Here is a 20422-nt window from a genome sequence, read left to right as displayed (position 1 = left end):
GTAAGAGTTTCTTTGAGTTTTCATTACATCTACTAGAACAGAATGTTCAACAGGAAATGTGGGTGGGGATGATTAAAATCCTATTTAAAAATAAGACCAAAATTCTGTTTTGGCAACAAAAAATGGAATTATAGGAAATTCTTGTTAGCAAAAAAGTATATCTTGTTAGTTTGCTTTTTTTAGGAGAACTGTAGAAACCTTAAAAATAATTGTAAAGAATTACCTTATGGTGTTGTTGTTAACAGGAAACATTCTTAAATAATATATTTAATTAATATTTTTTCTGCACTTTCAAATTTCTGTTTCCTAAGTCGTAAACACGGTGGAAGTGGATCATGGAATGTCCCTCTTAGCAGGCGTTCTAGTATAACAAGTATGGTAAGTAGAGCATAACAAGTGAATCAATTCAGAGTAGTTTTGATTTATTCAGTGGTGCGGTGGCTAAGTGCATCTGGCTTAAGGACTTGGGTTCCAAACCTGAGGTCCTGGGTCCAAACCTCAGTGAAGATTGGTATTTTGAATTTTTTAGGGCACCCCTATCTTAGGCAGACCCTACTTCCACTACAGCCCAACATAACTAACACCCTGTACGGCAGTGCTGAACAACTGAAGAAAACAGCACACTTTTTTTCCTTGGCACAGTCTGCAAAAGAGCTCAGCAGCAATAAAGCTGGCTAGAAGAAGAAGAAGGGCACCCTGAGTCCACCCAGCTCTAATGGGTGCCTGATTTAAGTTGGGGAAAGTAAAGGCGGTTGGTCATTGTGCTGGCCACAACATCCCTGCTCATTAGTCGTTGGCCAAAAAAGCAGATGGCACCATAGATAGTGTCAGGGTTATGTTAAGGCCTTAGCTCGTTTGCCCGGGCCCTTGACATTCAACCAGGCACCTTCGTGCTTACAATAAATAAATGACTCACTGGTAACAATGTAAATATTTAATGATATAAATATAAGTATGATGACAAACTAATGGAGTAATGACATTGAATTTGAAACATTTTAATACTGTGAATTTATTAATTAAATAATAATTCTACACCTTGCTGTCCCACAACGTACACATTAATGTTCGAAACCACAACACAACACACTGCTGTCTCTAGTCACCAGCGTAGACTTCCAGTCCCAAACTAACTCCCTGTAAAGACAAAGTAAAGACAAACTAAAAAGGTCTAGTACATAATCACTATGGCATCAAAACAACTGCGAAACGCAGTTATGCCTTAGATACTCACCCTAAACAGGAGAACACAGAAGAATCTCAACAAATGTTACACCAGCAGAACAAAAACACTCCATCAGCTTACAAGCAAGGCAACAAAAAGAAAGTGCGTTCACAAATTGTGCACTTAATACACATTGGTGCTAGAATGCCATAATCTACGCACCGACAGATAGGAAGGTCTGAAAGGGGAGCTTTATTTACTATCTTAATTGTTCTCAAGCTTTACCAAAAGACCAGGACAGTGTAATAATTGCAATGTCCTTGATTACAAAGATAAAGGATGAGAGCTGAGCCATTTTCGACCTGCATATTTTGTCACATCTAATGCAGACAAAGCCATTGTCTGCCAGGGGGTCTATGTAAGTTTTCTTTTTGCCTACTTCACTTCTCTTTGGTAAGGGCTTTTTTTTCATCCTTAATTGTGTGGCATGTGGATTTCTTGAGAGCTCTCCAACTGTCACTTTTAGAGTCCATCTGCTGCCAGCTACTTTTCAGTGATGGCAAAATGTCATCTGAATTAATCTTTATAGTGCTTACTTCTGTTATGCTGTCCCCCTATAAGCTTGCCTAAAAGGTTCGCCTTTGGCATGTGATCACTCTTTTAGCTGATGTCTTTTAAAATGGGTAGTGCTGCTCTTTTGGAATAGTTAACAGACCTCTTCAGTTTATGCCGGGTCAGTGGGATAACAACCTGCCATACAAGTTGATAGTATTTTGTCATGGTTTGTTTATAAATATGATCTTCTGGTAATTGGATGTTGCAAATATATTTAAGTTATTTTGAAAAGGCTAAGAATGATTACCTTCTTTAGTCATGAGATGTGAGTCGCCTAAGCCGTACAGCATCCTTATTCAGAACAAGGTTTTATCTTCAAGTTTAGGCTCGAAGCTACACATTTGACCTCTCAGCCTCCCTTTGACTCAGTGAACATAACATCATTGGCATTGCGTGTTACTGACTTTATTACTTTTGGTCCTAAGTTCTTTAAGCATTAGATTTTTGTTTCTTTTTAGGTGGGCAGGGTTTCTAGTTTTTGAAATCCGGTGTCTTATTTGTTAATATTTGTAAAGCTGCTTTAAACATTGGTCTATTTTGATATGGAGCAAAACTACTTGGGGGTCATAGTTCACTCATGTCTTCAGGTTCAATAACTAGTCAGGTTACATAGTTTGGTTGTTTTTTGACCTGTTTCATTTCATATATTCAATGTTTAAATTTATGGTTACATGATTTATCATATTTATAAACAAATGCAGACAAATTATTATCAACTTGTATGACATGTTGTTATTGCACTGACCCAGCATAAACTGAAGATGTCTGTTAACTGTTATATAATGTTATATTTATGATACCACATTTAAAAAAAAATGTTTTTCAGGATGCAATTAGTCAGATAAGTGTATCTATGGACACTGCTGAGGTCGACAGACTGGCTAAAGATTTGGAATCGGCACAGAGCATAAAGAGTGACTTGATTGGTCAGTTAGGAGTCCTGCAGCAGGAGAAGGAGCAGGTCAGCCAAGCAGCGTGGACAGCACAGGGAGAGCTGCAGGCGTTAGAACAACAGTTATCTCTCCTGAGGACTGAGCAAACATCTCTTCATGAAAGAAACACTAATCTTGAAGCAGAGTTAGTAGATTGTAGAGTTAGTAGATTGTAGAGTTAGCAGATTGTATGGCATTATGGTTTTTTTTTTGTTTCCTATTTAACTTTTATTGGATGTAAAAACAACTTAAGTCTACATATAGTCTTTATATGAGAAAAGAGTCCTTGTAATCACAACAAATTTCTGTAAGGATCAATAAATTAGTCTTAGTCTTAAATAATTGGTTCATCGCAAATCTAATGGAAAGACTGCTTCCTTTGGAAGCAAAAGCCAAATTATTATTATTATCATTACCTGCTCAAATTCCTTTGGCTCTAGGAAGAACTAAAGCTAGTGAATCTCACTTTTGGAAATCATAAATCTTTATTCACTATGTTCCTTGTTTAGTATATAAAAATATTACTTTAGATACAATGATAACTAGATAAAATTATAACATAAGATGAAACTTTAAACTCCAGATGAAGTTATAACTTCAAATGAAATTATTAATGATAGGAACTTAATAGGCTGTCCTAATAAAACAGTAGTTAAACAGGTGTAAAACTATGTTGATTGAATGGTTGTTGGTCTTAATGTAAATTAACTGGAGATTTTGTCTTATCGCTCAACTCTAAATAATTTTAATATCAAACTTTTCAAGCTATCACTGCTGTTGTTGAAATGTCACAGGTTGGTCAAACTAAAGCTTGAAAAAGAACACTTGGAGAAATCTCACAGGGAGGAGTTAAGCTTACTTAATGAGAGGTTCCTGGAAGAGGAGACCAGAAGAGTAAACCAGTTAAGGTCTGAGGAGGACATCTGGAAGAAAGAGGTGAAAGAAGAAGGAAAGAGAAAGAAGAGAGAAATAGATAAACTCATGCAAGAGCTGGAGTCCAAATCAAAAGAGATTGAAGCGGCTCATGAAAGATGGACACGGCTGAATAAAGCATTAAGAACTCTGTTTGTGGATACTAAAGTAAGTTTAAATGGGTGTGTATGTTTTAGCTTTCTTATAACTGTGCCATCATATACATAGTACTTTGAAGCAAATATGACATTTATTCTTAAGATTGAAAGCAACTGTTGTGATGAAATGATCATTTTAGGCTCCTTTTTTAGAAAAGAAGATGAAAGCTTTTCCTGATTTCCGACTTGGTTGTAATAAATAAATAAAGTGTTTTGTATCTAGCATGGTAACCAAAGCCCTTTTCTTACCACAACATATTTCACCACATTACTAATTTTAGTGTAAAGTCCCTTGAATATAGTCACCACATTGTGGTCATGTGGAACAATAAAAATCAGTAATCAAAATGATAAGATAACAGAACATTTTTGCTAAATTGTTTAAAGGATCAAATTATAGTGAAGATTAGAATCAGGGTGATCTTGATAACTATAATTTAAATATCTAATTAATATTTTGTTTTTAGACAATCTATAGTCATGAACATTGTGCAATATATTTTTTTTCTGCTTGCTTACAAAGTTGTACTATTTTAGGTCCGAATCGACCAAGATGACCTTGAAGCTTCCCTTGTACACTTGGCAGAACATGTGAATTCTTTGCAGAAACAGTTGCAGGAGGTCAAAGAGCAGACTTGTGCTTCTCAGGTCAGACTTTGATCACTCTAACAAGTAGTGTCTGTATGGTGAAGTTCAATACATTGTTTCATTGTGCTTATGTTTCATATTGCTGGTTGCACTCAGCACAATATTTTTTTTTTTTAGAAATAGTTAAGCTTTTGTACAGTCAAGTCTTTATTCTAAGCAATGTTCAAACATTTTAATGCTAAGTAATTGGACTTGAGAAGATAGTTATCACCCCCATAACTTTATTAGCCTATATTGGCCTTTACATCATCTGCTCTATAGATCGCAAGGTCTGAAAGGGAAACTTAACTTCTTTTTTTTTTTTACTATTAGCCAATATTCATTTGTGCTGGTCTTATATGAATGACTAGTCATCTTTTAACATGGCAGTGGATATTAAGCTTTATAGTCTTGGAAACAGTATACTGCCCTGCTTCTCACTGTTGGAGACAGGAAAATAATAATAATAATAATTTTTATTATCAGTATTGAAATTTGTCTTACAATTTGTGCATTACACCAAACAAAAAACATTATAACTATAAGAAACCAAAGTGTACATTCACACCAGACTCACTCATAATTTACAACTGACAAAGTTTATACCAGATTGTTCTTATTTAATGATTTGATTGCCAGGGGAACAAAAGAGTGTTTGTGTCTGTTTGTCTTTGCTATCAGTGTCTTGTATCTCTTCTGTGATAGTAAAATCACAAAATCCTGACACAAAGATTTGCATTATTCACTGTTGTCTTGGAATCTTGCTTGGAATCTAGATTCACCATTGTTTTGAATTGATCAGGTCATCCAAATTTAGGCATGTTCTGTCAAAGACCTTTTTGGCTGACATTGTCAAATGCTTTGAGTTAAATCTATAAATGTGGTGTACAGATTTGATTTTGTTTTCTCTGCATTTTTTTTTCTGTACTTGGTGGACTTGCAAAATCATGTTTACTGTACCTCATCCATGAGCTGTGCATTGTGCTTCCAAGGGGTTGACATGAAATATATAAAAATATTCTAAAGAGCTCCCTCAAGGAACATGGGATCAAAACCCATGATTGGGTATCATAAAGTTCACACTATTTCTATTACTTGATAGCTTGCTGTTCGTGTCTCCTGGTGAAGATATCTCTCCAGGCATTAAGTTCCCCTTTCAGACATTGTGGTCTATATGGCAGATGGTGTAAAGGTCATCTGTTTCTTTGGCCTACGGTTAACGAGGGTGTCGTGTGGCCAGCACAACGACCAACCACCTTTACTTTTCCCCAACTAATGTCAGTACCCTTTAGAGCTGGGTGGACTCAGACTCAGAGGCGCCCAAAGATCCTGAAATTAAAAATCCCAGTCTTTACCAGGATTTGAACCCCCGTCTACGGTTTGGAAGCCAAGCACTTTACCGCTCAGCCAACGCGCCTCCCTCCAGGCGTTGACCTCGGGTTAATGTACCTAAAAATTAGAAAATGATTTCTTTTTTTTTTTTTTGGTTGTTATTATCTTTTAGATCATGCATCTATCATGTCAATTGTTGATTGTTATTGTTTTCCACAGTATGTACTTCAAGAGGAACAAATGGAAAAAGATAAACAACTTGCTCTACTGGAAGGTCGATGTTTAGAGATGGAGAAGTCTATCAAGGCTTCTAGCGACAATGAGGTGACACTGCGCAGCAAGGTTGTCACCATGGAGATAGAGTTGAAAGGTGAAAGGGAGGCAGTGGCCAAGTTGGAAGCAGAGATTGACTCACTCAAAGAATGTCTGGCAGAAAGAGAAAGCCAGCTGGCCAGAAGTCAAGAGAGCGTTAGTGAAATGGGAAAAAAACTCTTGTACATGGAAGAGAGAATTAACGAAGTCTGTAATGAACGAGATATTGCACAGTTTGAACTGGACAATTTAAGCAAGACTCACGCTGACCTCAGCAAGGAACTGGAGATGAAAAGGTCAAAGTCTGACCAGATAAATGATGATCTACAGAGAATCAATGACCAAGTGGCACACCTGACGCAGAACTTAGAGGAGAGTAGGTCCGAAGTCCTCTCTCTGCACAGTGAAGTCAGTAGCCTAAAAGAAGCATTGACAGCTAGAGACAAAGAATTGTCAACTTTGAGTGAAACATCTGACAGAAAGTTGCAAGAATATGAATCGTCTTTGGCAGCAAATGAAAAGACTATTGAGGAAATAACAGATCATTTGGCAGTAGCAAATCTTTCTTTTCAAGAAGCTAAAAATGAAGCAAGAGAAGCTGCCGCTGAAATGTCATCTCTGAAAGAAGAATTATCAAAAGTGAAATGGGAATCAGAGAATATGATTCAAGATTTGAGTGAACTGAACCCTAAATGCCAATGTTTAGAATTACAAGTTAAAGAGTTAAATGAAGAAATTGCTAAGAAGGAGGGCATTATAGAACAGTTGCAGTCTACAGAGGAACAACTTCAGAAAGAACTAGCTTCAGCTAATTTAAGTATATCTTCATTAACGAATGAAATCACCTGCGTAAGAAATGAGTTAAAAGAAAGAAATGAAGAGAAAGAAAGGTTAAAGGTTGAGGTTTTATCCCTTAAAGCGGAGATGGATAATGTTATTAGAGAAATGAATGCTGAAAAGGTCAGGGTCATTGGACTTCTCAAAGAATCCGAGGGAGTGAAACACTCAGAGAGTGAAAAAGATGAGAAAATTTTTAATCTTTTAGTTGAATTAGAAAAAAACAAGACTGACCACAAAGCAGCACTTGGCGTGCTGGAAAACCAAGCAGCTCATTTGACATCCAGATTGTTAGACAAGGAACAGCTAGCTAGCACCCTGGTATCAGAGATGGGAGTCCTTAAAGAGGAGCTGCTTCATGTGAGAAAAGAAAAGGAAGAACTTTCACAGAAAAAAAAATTAGAAATAGAGACGATAAACTCTACAAGCATAGAGTCAGAAGGCAAGCTGCGGGCTATTATATCACAGTTACAGCTAGAATTAGAAGAACTGAAAAGAAGCCATGAAAATGAGGTCAGCTCTTTTGTAGAAAGAGTTAAGTATTTGGAGTCTCAGAAACAAGAGAGAGAACAGATTCTGGAGCAGAAATGTATTGATTATGAGCATAAAATACAAGACCTAAAGAAAGAAGCTCTCATATTGACTACAAGTTGCCAGGAGGCCACAGAAAATGTTGGTAGACTGAATTCTGAGTTGGCTGCATTAGCAGAGGAGAGGGACCATTTGTTGACCCAGACTGATGCAGCACTGGAAGATGCTCTGCAGATCAAATCACAGTTGACGGAAACCTCAGAGCAGCTAGCTGTGTCCTACACCCAGCTTGAGACACTTACAAAAGAAAAGAGTTCTCTTTCGGCTTCTGTCTCCACGCTGACTGAGTCACTGTCCAACCTTCAGTTAGAAAAAGAAGAGCTCCACAGAGAGATTGAGGCCCTGAAAGCCCTGTTGAAATCAGCCGAAGACGAGTCTCAAGACAAGCTGCTTCAGAAACGAGCTTTGGAGCAGCAGCTGCAGGAAATTCAGACTAAGTACGACCATCTTGTCAAAGAAAAAGTATTGCTGGCCAGCGAGATAGAGAGCTATCAATCTCAGAGCCTGTTTAGTACACAGGTTCTTGAGGAGTCACTGGTTGAAGCCAGACTAGCACTTGACCAGGCCAATAATGAGAAGCTGGAAATGGAAGGTTCGTGGTACTTTAGATATGGCATGATTCTTTCATAGCTAACTTGTTTCACTTTTGTTAATTTTTTAAAATATTGTCAGCTCAGCATTACAAAATACAAAATAAATCATGTTTGTACATATTTTAAGTTAACAGTATTATTTTGTTAAATTAAAACTCATTAAATTTTTTTATAATGGTCAGAACATACTTCAGATTTTCTGCAGCAGATATGTAAATTTGAGTCATCACAATCAGATGAAAAAAATTTACATTGAAATCTTATCTTATCTTATATAATGCAGACGTTGTTTGTACATCTACCCCTTGGGTGAACTTATTATGATGTTAAGGCATGATAATATTAAAATATTTAATTTTTTGACAACCTAAAGTAAACTGCTCTCACATGTATTGAATGAATTTTAAAGAATTTCTTTCCTTTTCACATAGAAACTTGTGAGTCATTAAAGAAGGAAAATGCTGAGCTAAGTTCTAAGTTGGACAAAGTTAATGTTGAGATGAAAGAGTTTCAGTTAAAGCTGGAACAAGAGATCAAACAAGCAGACTTAAGGTTAGTCAATTAGAGACTTAAGGTTAGTCAATTAGAGACTTAAGGTTAGTCAATTAGAGACTTAAGGTTAGTCAATTAGAGACTTAAGGTTAGTCAATTAGAGACTTAAGGTTAGTCAATTAGAGACTTAAGGTTAGTCAATTAGAGACTTAAGGTTAGTCAATTGGAGACTTAAGGCCAGTCAATTAGAGACTTAAGGTTAGTCAATTAGAGACTTAAGGTTAGTCAATTAGAAACTTAAGGTTAGTTAATTGGAAGGACTAATAGTGTATTCTGAGAGTTACCAACAGCCTTTCCGTTTTACTATTATGCACAGAACAGTGAAGTCTCTTGAATAAGTTTAACTTTTCTTTCTACCTTACTCTCTATTGGCTCTAAATTTTCCTCCTTCCTAGGCTTACTTTGTATCATGACATGATCCATATGGTGAACATGTGTCATATTTATAATCCTTATACAGTGTGTCCCCACTTCATGACAGGGTTAGGGACCAGAAAGTCCATCGTTAAGTGTGATCCTAAGTTCGGGTTAGGCATTAACTCATTTCCACGTTTTGATGGAATTCTTCATTTTGCTCATTACAATTTCACTTCCCTGTTATGATTAAGCTTCAATAGATTCATTATTTGTTATCAGAAATTAAAAGGAAATGAATGCTCTTTTTATATAACAAAAAGTCAAGTTTATAAAATTAAACATTCATTTAATTTAATGAGGTCAAATCAACGATGGTATCGTCAATTAGGAGAGAAAGAGTTAATCATTTTTTAATATTAGATTATTGCCAGCAGTTTCTCCATTTCATGGTATGAGAAAGAGCAACAGCGTTGCCGAGATGAGCTAAGTTAAGCTTGTCATACACAATGCACCACTGCTCTGTGCACCACGCGAAATGAACAAAAATTGAATCTTTTAAATTTGGTTGTGTATCAGAATTTAAATGGAATTGGTGGTAATTTGTGAAAGTCCATTGTAACATCAAGCCGGCGTTATTCAGACCCATAGTTTTAAGTGAGGACTCAGCGTACAACTATAAATATGACTGTACATCTAAAACCACTGTTACTGTCACTGTGTCTATTTGTAATCAAACAGTGAACTAAACAAGGTGAAGCAGGAGTTAGAAGAAGAGAGGAAAAACAAAGAGATTTTATCTGGAGAGATTTCTGCTCTACAGTTTCAGCTGAGCGCAGAGCAAATGCTCCACCCCAATCATCTACAGGTCTTGTGATTTCCAATCTTTTACTGTTGTTGTTTTTTTTTTTATTGATTACTTTTACTTAATGTAATGCCACCTTATTGTTGTTTTTAGAATGACTGAGAATATTTAGATTTAAACAATTTTAAAAAAACACACTATTTCAGACCTTGCGATCTATAGTACATTTAAATCACTTGAATTTGTTTTCATTTTCTTATTATATAATATGTATGTATTCCAATCTGACTACTGGTTAATTGAACCAGCCTCGTAATCTGTCCAAATCCTAAAGTATCCAATTATTCAGCCGAATCTGGTTGAAAGAACCTGCCATTGATAAAGACCAAAAGATTGCATGCCAATGTTGTCCAGTTAATTGGATTGGACTGAATAAAGATTGAGCTTTGTAACAATTTTTAGTTGCTTTTTAATGAAAACTGTTAACTTTCAAATTATAAAAAAATTGTAAATCAACAGAAAGAACAGAACTTTGGAAAGAAAAAGTTGACATATTTAAGTATAGTTCACAGCAATAGGGTTGTGACTTAAGTAAATGGCAATTGGAAATGGGGAGGGGGGTGCTGTGGCTGAGTGGTTAAATGCTTGGCTTCCGAACTTGGGGTCCTGCATTTGAATCTCTGTGAAAACTGAGATTTTGAATTTCTGGATTTTTAGGGCACCCCTGAGTCCACCCAACTCTAATGGGTACCTGACTTACATTGGTAAAAGTATAGGCAGTCAGTTGTTGTGCTGGCCACATGACACCCTGCTCGTTAACTGTTTAAGCAGATGACCTTAACTTCATCTGTCCTATAGACTGCAAGGTCTGAAAGGGGAACTTAATTTTTTTTTACTTTAGTGGGGAATGGAGCAATGAAATCTTTTATAGCACTGGGAGAAAAGTTAATAAATAGCATTAGGAAAATATGCTCATGACATTAGTTATTAGCACTGTGTTATAGTGCTGTGAGTTTAGAGTTATTAGCACTGTGTTATAGTGCTGTGAGTTTAGTTAATTGCACTTGCAGATGGGGAGTTCTGATCTTGTTGTCTCAGTGTTTCGATACTCTACACAAAATTTAGTCAGTTTTTTTTTTAATTTGCGGTTTATCGAAAGATGAACTATGTATTTGTATAAAGGTATACGATTAAATAACTTGACTTAATGTTGACAGAGCCATGGAGATGAGGTAGAGAGTACAGAGGAACTTAGGGCTCGTGTCCTTGAACTTGAAATTATTCTGGAGCAAATGGAAGAAAAGTGTGAAACTCTTCAGAGCTCTAAAGAAGTGGATTCAGTCCAGGTAAATGAGGTGTCTGCGACATGCTTAAGAGTCAGTCATCTTTCTAAGTAGATCAGGTTGCTAGGTATCTGCAACCTACTTAAAAATTAGTCATCTGAGCTGGTGCTTGCTTGGTCAAACAACAGCTAGCGTAGTTTATCTTCATCCCCATGTAAACAAATCCTGAGACACCCTGTCACACGACACAGAAGACATTCCTCTAACAACCCCATTCAAGCCATATTACATAACACGTAAATCTAGAATGCTCATTTCAATAATAATTAATAATATCCACATTGTTACAAATAAATATTTATAATACTGATTTATATTGCTTCATCTTTATTTATTCTTTTTTTTTTCTCTTATTATTAAAAAAAAAATTAAGTTCATCCGTTTTTTTTACTCACGAAAACACTTGATAAAAGTAACTGTTTGTTCTGCTTTTGGTTTGTCAATTGATTATCTTGGCATGTAACAATTTAGCTTAATAGCTTTCTAGTTTATTTGTTTTTGGTAACATGTTGATTAGAGTTGTTGTTCTTTGTTCTCTAAAAATCATTTAAGGTTCATGATGTCAAGAAATTGTTATTAGCCAAACAAGAAGAGGTGGCTCTCTTGAATCAGCAGCTGGAAAATGTGAGCCTGACATTATTCGTTATTTTTAAATTTATTTTTGTGTGTGTACATGTTATGAAAATTATATGCTGTATCGGTTGTCGTTCTTATGTTTACATGTGCTTGTAACTCGTCTGTTAGAATGTGTTCACGAAATGTGTGTTGCATAGTCATTCAGTGTATTAAAGCCATTCTAAGCGGACATTGTTTTCGGCTCTTTTATCATTATGTTCATAACAGTACAATCTAACATGCTCTATGATCTATCAAATTCAGGCTAGTTCTGGGGCTAGTCCCCAAAAGCCTATAGGTCTAAGACAGCACATACATGCCCTGACTGGTGCTTCCCAGGATGGAGGCTGCCCAGGCTTGAACTACTCAGCCACTGCCCTTCCCATATTTTACTTGGTTCATGCCAAACTTTATCTTACTGTTACCCTCCGGCTGCTTCATCTCAACTGATCTAAGAAACCACAAATTCTTAACCTGTATGGTGACATATAGGCCCAAAAAACAGCATCATGGTTTCTATCCAGCGAGCTTTTGAAGATTTGAGCTTCTCAGAGTGTAATCATTTTTTAAAAAAGGCATCGTTTCTATTTTGATTATTAGGCTTTGACCCAAGTAGGGTTATTTCCAACAATTATGTCTTGATAAAAAAAAGTTTGACTTTAGAATGCAACCCCAATATATTTCATAATGCTGCTGCTTTATATTTCCCTACATTTTATATAGATAAGTGCCTTTTCTATTTAGTTTGAAGGCAGACTGAATGAAGAGCTAGATATACGAGAGAAGTTAGAAGAAGATTTGGCTACATTACGCTTTACGTACGACAGAGACATTGAAGAGCGCGAGAAGGAAATCAGTGTTCTTACGTCAGACAATGAACAGATAAAAAAACAGATCATTAAATTGACTAAGTGAGTATGACCCTATCTGTAACATTTTGCAACGTATGAACATATTATTAAATTGACCAAGTATGATCCTTAAAACATAATTACATATATATTTATTAGTAGTACCAATATTTGAAAAAATGTTATATTGGTCAACTTTACAATCAAGAGGTGAAACTGTCTTGAGACAAACATCTATAAAAAAAAGCTAACAAGATCCTCGAAATAAAGAATCACCCTTTGTGTCAGGATTTTTTTATTTTACCATCACAAAAGAGATACAAGACACTGATAGCAAAGACAAAACAGACACAAACACTCTTTTGTTCCCCTGGCAATCAAATCATTAATAAGAACAATCTGATATAGACTTTGTCACATGTAAATTATGAGTGAGTCTGGTGTGAATGTACACTTTGGTTTCTTATAGTTATAATGTTTTTTGTTTAGTGTAATGCACATATTGTAAGACAAATTTCCGTTCGGACAATAAAGATTATTATTATTAGTAGTAGTAGTATTATTATTATTATACAAATATTTGTAATTAACCCTTTTTGTTCAGCTTTGCAACCTACAGATATGTTCTTTTCTATTATTTCAAAACTGAATTGAAAGTAAATGATTAAAACTTTTATTAAACTTTACATTTACAGTTTCATATTTACATGAAGATGATTATCAAATACTTACATCTACAATTGTAGGATTTCTCTTTGTATTTACCAGTTAGTTAAGCTGTAGGCTAGCAGTTCAATATGTTACTTGCCAATAACAATTTAGTCAATAAGTTGAAGTAATCATGCAAATAATACAGGGTAGGGACATAGAGATAGTTCTTCTGTTCACACATACAACTTAATATTTCACACACACAACTTAATATTTCACACACACAGCTAAATATTTCACACTCACAACTTAATATTTCACACTCCCAACTTAATATTTCACACACACAACTAAATATTTCACACTCACAACTTAATATTTCACACTCAAAACTTAATATTTCACACACACAACTAAATATTTCACACTCACAACTTAATATTTCACACAACTCAATATTTCACACTCACAACTTAATATTTCACACAACTTAATATTTCACACTCACAACTTAATATTTCACACTCACAACTTAATATTTCACACACACAACTTAATATTTCACACACACAACTTAATATTTCACACACACAACTTAATATTTCACACACACAACTTAATATTTCACACTCACAACTAAATAGTACTACTTCTTCCCCTTCACCTATCCCTTAGTCTTTTTAACTGTTGGGGCACAACTTAAGACCTGTTGACCATCCTTCTCCATTCCTGTCTTTTGCCTTGGATAGAATTTCATTCAATGACTGGCTTATCCATTCTTTGATGTTGTCTTCCCATTCTTTTTTCACTCTTCTTCTTCTTCCTGGTACTGTTCCCTGAAGGAAGGTCTTTGCAAGCCCTGAGGACCTTGTGGTATGGCCATAATGTGTTAGTTTGCTTTTTTTTTTTAACACTAGTTAGCAGGTCATCATGGGGTTCAATTGCTTTATTAATCCAGTTTCTAATCTCTTCATTTCTGATGCGGTCTTTGTAAGTGATAGCTAGGATCTTTCTGTAGCATCTCAGTCTCATGAGACACTTATTTTGTTTTGGCCACTTGAATCTAATTGTGATTTTTATTTTTGTCTGTTTTTATATTTGATAGGGATAAAGATAGTCTTTGGCACAAAACAGACCAACTAGTTACTGAACAGAAAAGAAAGGTTGGAGAGAAATGGCAGGACAATGGGGAAGTAACTCAATGTCCTCAGTGTAAGATAGAGTTCTCCCTCTTCACAAGGAAAGTAAGTCATATTCAAATACCACATTGAGCATTCTCAGTTTAGTTCAGAAGTGAAAAGTAACAATAGTCGTTAGAGTCACTGCCTGGGCATGTGGTTTGTACTTTGGACTGTTATCAGATGGTCCTGAGTTCAAACTCTGCCTGTTCCATCCCCTTACACCTGATAGGAGTTTTGGCTAGGATCCAAAACTTAAGAAACAAGCTAAAAAGTTTTATATCACAGAGTATTGATTTCAATTCAAACCTCACCACCTTAAAAATGAGAACTAAAAGAAGATATTCTTAGTCAAAGCTTTACTAATAATCAAGTTGTCATTGTGTTCACATTAGTAAAAAAGTAAAGTTCCCCTTTCAGACCTTGTGGTCTACAGATCATCTGTTTTAGTAGCCCATGGTTAATGAGGGTGTCATGTGGCCAGTACAATGACCAACCACCTTTACTTTTCCCCAACTAATGTCAGGTACCCATTAGAGCTGGGTGGACTCAGAGGCGCCCTAAAATCCTGAAATTTAAAATCCCAGTCTTCACCAGGATTTGAACTTTGAAAGCCAAGCGCTTTACCACTCAGCCACCGCACCTCCTCACACACATAAGTAAAATAATTGTATTAACTATTGCTACCACTCCATTCTCCATATAAAATTTCTCGACAAGTTTCTTATGGCATGTTCAATATTTGTCTAAAATCCCTAGATCTAGAACAAATTATTTTGCCTAACTGAAACTATAGGAAATAATTATATTTGCATCGACAGCATCATTGTCGTTTGTGTGGGAGAATCTATTGTTACACTTGCTCTGACTTTTGGTTGGATAGTCCTCACAGCAGGTTAGCTTTAAAGTTGTTGTTTTTTTTAACTGTTCTCTTAATGAAAAACAAATGTCAATGTTTTGTTCTACAGTACTTATTTTTATTTACTCTCTGTACAGCATTTATTATTTTTTACTCTACCTCAAGAAATCTAAGTAATCAAGCGTTGGTTATTATTTGGCCTTGACCAGATTTTTTTTTTAGTTAAGCCAAATAAGGTGCCAAGTTGATTTTACCTTGCATCCTCTTGATATCATTTTTTAAAATTGAATTATTTTTTCTTGCACATCTTTAAGCTATAGCATGCTCAATGTACTTGTAGGGGAGTGGTATGTAGGAGATTGACATGCTCTTTAAGTAGCTTAGCAAGTACCAGACTTGAACTCAAGCCAAGCAGTTAAGGCTATTCATCCACACGTATTTGAATTTTTATTTGAATGTGTCATTTTTTTTCCCACTACTCTTCCAAGACATCTAATTCCACATTTGGTGAGCTTTGGTTCTTGTTGATTGGTGATGAATTAGAAAAACATGGGATGAGGTGATGAAGGAGAATAAAAAAAAAGTGGGTGTAAAAACTGATAGGCTGTCACAAACAACTGTGTTTTACAAACATTATCTATTACAAATATTGACTATCACAATGACATGTGCTGTTACAAATATGTGAGCTGTTACAAATCTATAGGCTGTCATGCATATCAGTTTGACTAGGTTTACAACCACAGTTGGATTAAGACAAGGCTAACTACATTCACAAACTCTCGGATGGCTGCCTGGTCATGCAGTTTGCGCGCTGGACTGTCGTTCAGATTTATCGATGGTCCAGGGTTCAAACCCTGCCTGCTCCCATCCCCTGTCGTCCTGCGGGAAGTTTGGACTAGGAAGTAATTATCTTCAACCCTGAAGGAACATCCGAAACATGTAAAACATTTTACAAACATTTTTTTACTCTTTTCAATATCTCCTTGAAAGGATAATGGAAGATGCTCTCGAGGTTATGAATGTACTGTAAGCATTGGAAGATTACTAACTTGCGCTATTCTCACAATATATATATATGGTCTGGTAACTACTGCAACAGAAGAAAAGCTAGCTGACTCAATAATGTGCATAGACAATACTTCCGCAGCTGATAGTATGCAAATCAGTGCGAAAACCCCCCACACAAATTATGACCAACAGGGCTTTAAAATGGACATCGGAATTGGAGTAAAAAAAAAGTAACAAGTGTCAGTAGTTTTAAATACCTTGGAGCTATCATTTCAGATGAAGGAACCAAACCTGAACTACTAGACAGAATTGCACATCAACAGCAGCACATGCAAAATGCTTAACAATCTAAAAAGACAAATATAACCCTTCACACTAAATTCAGACTGGTGCACTCCTTGGTTATGGCTGCATTCTTATGATGAACACTTGCTGCAGAACTAGAGAGGAGGATCCTATAAATGGAATTCAGATGCTGTAGAAGGATCCTAGGTATCACATGTATAGACCCCATCAGAAATGAAGAGATTAGAAACATGATTAGTTCAGTGATTGGACCCCACGAGGTTCTGCTAACTACTGTCAAAGAATGCAAACTAAAACTCTTTGGCCTTATCACAAGGTCTTCAGGGCTAGCAAAAACCCTCCTACAGGGTACAGTACCAGGAAAGAGATAAAGAGGCAGACAGAGAAAGAGATGGAAAGACAACATAAGAGAATGAACAGATGAACAAAGACAGCATCTTAAATGAAGATATTAGAAACAGGATCACTATGCCCTGCAGACCAGTGTCAAAAAAACGCCAATTAAAACTGTTTGGCCATATCACAGGAATTGCAAAGACCTTCCATCATAGAACAGACCAGGAAAAGAAGAAAGTGATGGGAAGATAACATTAAAGAATGGTCAGGCCTGTCATTGAAAGAGATTCTATTCAAGGCATAATACAGAGAGGAACGGAGAGGGATGGCCAATAGATGATGTGCGGTGCCCCAAAGCTTCACCAGACTAAGGGATAGGTGAAGGTGGTGAGGTAGATTTTTATTTTTTAGACATGTTTCTAGGCTTTTGTTTTTAAATTCTATTTAGCTATATGTCATTTCTAATGTGTTTCAGTAAAAAGGTTCGTGTGTGTAAATCTTGTCTTGAATATGAAAACTACCTCGGCTCATCATCTCTTTCAACCTCCATGTTTGATAATGAAAGTGACGAGGAGAGTGATACAGAGGTCAAAACAGCAGAAGGTACTTTTAGGAATTTGAGATATCAACATAGTAACTTACGTATTCCTGTGAACCTTCAGGGGAGCATCGAGCCGCAGCCACACCTCTACACCAAACTCGGTTCTGAGCAGCTTTCTTCATCTGCCCCCATGTCAATTCTCTTCCATTGCAGATTCCAATTAAGTGCATACCTTGCAACATTGATACTTGGATTTCACAAAATATGTCCTATCCAGGACCAATTTTGCTTTTTAATATCATGGGCTATGGATTTTTACTTAGTTCTTTCCCACAAGTTGATTGTAGATATCTTTTTGGACCACCTAATACTCAATATCTTGTGTAGGCAGCTGTTTTTGAAGGTCTGGAGTTTTTCCATATTTGTTTTCATGACTCTCTGTCTCAGAACCATATAAAAGAACTGACTTAACCTGTTGTTAAAGATCTGGGATCTTGTTCTGTAGAGATAGTAACTATGGAGTCTATATTTTTGCAGAACATAATCTATTTTAATACATTTATCTTACAAAACATTCTTAAAACATTTTTTCAACTTCTTATTTTTCTTAAAGTTTTTACAGAAAAAGTGGCAATTAGTTATTAGTATGGATGAATGAGTTTGAATAGAGTTGGGCAGTGGAATGTTTTCATTAAGGGCAAATCTATACACAAGTACACAAAAAGTGTGAGAGTGATAGATTGAATAAATGAAAGGGATAATAGTGTAGATTTGTTGTTAGATAAAGAGTTCAGGTTATAGGATAAGTTTGAATGGAAGTTTATATATATATATATATATATATATATAAATATGAACAAAGGTTATAGGATAAGTTTGAATGGAAGTTTTTATATATATATGAATTTGGGTTATAGGACAAGTTTGAGTGGATATTTTTTATAAATAAGAATTAAGGTTATGGACAAGTTTGAGTGGAAGTTTTTATAAATAAGAATTGATGTTTTAACTGATGTAAAAGCTTGACTATATAAGATATTATTTACATTTGCAGGTGAAAGTTTACTAAGTGGACTCAGAACCAATCAGAAGTAAACATTTTTTTAAAATTTGCTTTTAAATTTTTTTTCCATTTTTTTTTAAACTCTTTAAATTATTTATTTCCCAATCTTTGCTACAATCTAGATTTTTACCAGCAAGTTTTTTATTTATTCATTTTGTTGTGTTTTTTTTTTAACTGAAATAAATCAACTTTATTAAAATATATTTAAAAGTTAATTAACAATACAAGCTTCTGGGGCTTCTTAAATTGCTTTAAAGTTGGCAGTCAAGCCTTGTAGCTGTATGTGACAGTCAATATCTTATGGAAACAATGGTATGATTGTTAATTATTGTTAGATTTAAAATCACTAAATTAATACACACAAAAAGCATTGGAGATTTTCATACATGAAGGCATATTCATAAATCACTCTCTGGTGTATCCTGTGTACAGAATACAGATTGATAAACGAAGTATTTTAGTAACCCATATACATTTATTTTTTCACTTTTCAGGTCTGTAGAATCAAATTTTGTTTTATTTATTTTAGTTGGCAGCTGTGACCTTTCAGTATGGTTTCCTTGATATTGTTTAGTTTGTCTATTTTAAAATCTCTCTTATTCTTCTTTTTCTTTTCTGAAGTTTTTTCTTTAGGTTTCATTATAGTGTCACCGTATTTCTTCATATTGTGATCCTTTCATTTTCTCTCTTACTGCATTTTATGACCTAAAGATTGTTAATGGATTCTTAAAAATGAAAGTGTAAAGAAAGGTCTGATTAGAGTGATTAACTTTTAATGTGAAAATCTCCAATAACAGTGTGAAGCAAGGGTTAGGCCTACTTACGTATATCAAGGTTTGACTTTTTTTTTTAACATTACTAACATGGCTGAAAAAAAAAGCTCAGTTGCTTTGCATCCATTTGTAATCAAGCTTTATTACTACCTTTCTCAACCTTGACCTATTCTCTAAGACCTTGGCCCCCCCCATATGTGCGTCTCCACAGGGTTTTTGTTGATGCTGATTTCGGGAGTGTGGTAGATTACGATGTTCCTGACGATGACAAGTTCCAGATTGTTTCCGAGGAAGAGGTGATGAAGTCCATCACAGACTACAACCAATCAATGAATGAGGCCACCATACCCCCAAAGTAGGTCAAGCATCGTGGTGTATGACAACTATTACTGTGTTCAACTTTCCCATTCCCTTCATCTTGTTATCTTTTCTTTTATTTTTTTCATTATTCATAGAAAAGCTAAACAGAATATCTAAACAGAATAGTAAAGTAAATATGAGTGTTTCTGTTGAAATTGTTCAGAGTTGAATATCAACACAGACTAAATCTTTTGAAAATACTTTGTTTCATGAGTCACATAATTATGGATTAACTTTTTAAGTCTCATGTTTAATTAGTAGGACATGGTTTGAAAGCTCTTAATGTTAGATCTAAAATCACTAAAGATTTTCATACATGAAGGCAAATCCATAAGTGGCAAACCTTCTGCTGTATCCTGTGTGTTTTAATAACCCATATAATAATTTTTTTGCACTTTTCAGGTAGTAGAATCAAATTTTATTTTTATTTATTTTAGTTGGCAATATGAGTGTTTCAATTGAAACTTTTGAGATTTGAATATCAACACAGACGAAATGTTTGTAAATACTTAAATGTTTCATGATTCACATAATTGTGCTTTAACTTTTTAAGTGTCATTTTAAATTAGTAGGACAAATGATTTGAAAGCTCTTGAGAAATCACTCTATTAAAAATACTATTGATGAAGATTTTGCTTTTATAAGTTACAACATTTCAACATCTAAAGTTTAAAAGCGTTAGCCGAAGGTGAATTGCCTTCAAGAAAAGGCTTTAGCTAACTTTTACTCATCCCTGAAGACATTGAGTTT

General features: G+C 35.2%; 1 protein-coding gene across 3 annotated transcripts in view; it reads left to right on the top strand.

The window, feature by feature from the left end:
* LOC106060247 (FYVE and coiled-coil domain-containing protein 1-like) overlaps positions 1-20422 on the top strand; it is a 39385-nt gene that overhangs the window by 9936 nt on the left and 9027 nt on the right. For 2 of the 3 annotated variants that reach the window (XR_008773643.1, XM_056004056.1), the window contains exons 7-21: positions 312-378; positions 2607-2857; positions 3507-3792; positions 4320-4430; positions 5961-8073; positions 8506-8626; positions 9722-9848; positions 11003-11131; positions 11681-11752; positions 12488-12654; positions 14351-14489; positions 15245-15318; positions 17411-17538; positions 18531-18567; positions 19524-19667. Coding sequence is in view for 2 of the 3 variants with exons in the window: in XM_056004056.1 (XP_055860031.1) it covers positions 312-378; positions 2607-2857; positions 3507-3792; positions 4320-4430; positions 5961-8073; positions 8506-8626; positions 9722-9848; positions 11003-11131; positions 11681-11752; positions 12488-12654; positions 14351-14489; positions 15245-15318; positions 17411-17538; positions 18531-18567; positions 19524-19667 (3966 nt within the window). In the remaining variant the exon portion in view is untranslated. The remainder of the gene's footprint in view (positions 1-311; positions 379-2606; positions 2858-3506; positions 3793-4319; positions 4431-5960; positions 8074-8505; positions 8627-9721; positions 9849-11002; positions 11132-11680; positions 11753-12487; positions 12655-14350; positions 14490-15244; positions 15319-17410; positions 17539-18530; positions 18568-19523; positions 19668-20422) is intronic. The other variant, XM_056004057.1, reaches the window with a different exon arrangement.

The sequence above is a fragment of the Biomphalaria glabrata genome, chromosome 11 (genome assembly GCF_947242115.1).
Source record: "Biomphalaria glabrata chromosome 11, xgBioGlab47.1, whole genome shotgun sequence".
NCBI lineage: Eukaryota > Metazoa > Mollusca > Gastropoda > Planorbidae > Biomphalaria > Biomphalaria glabrata.
This window is presented reverse-complemented; position numbering and strand designations above follow the sequence as displayed.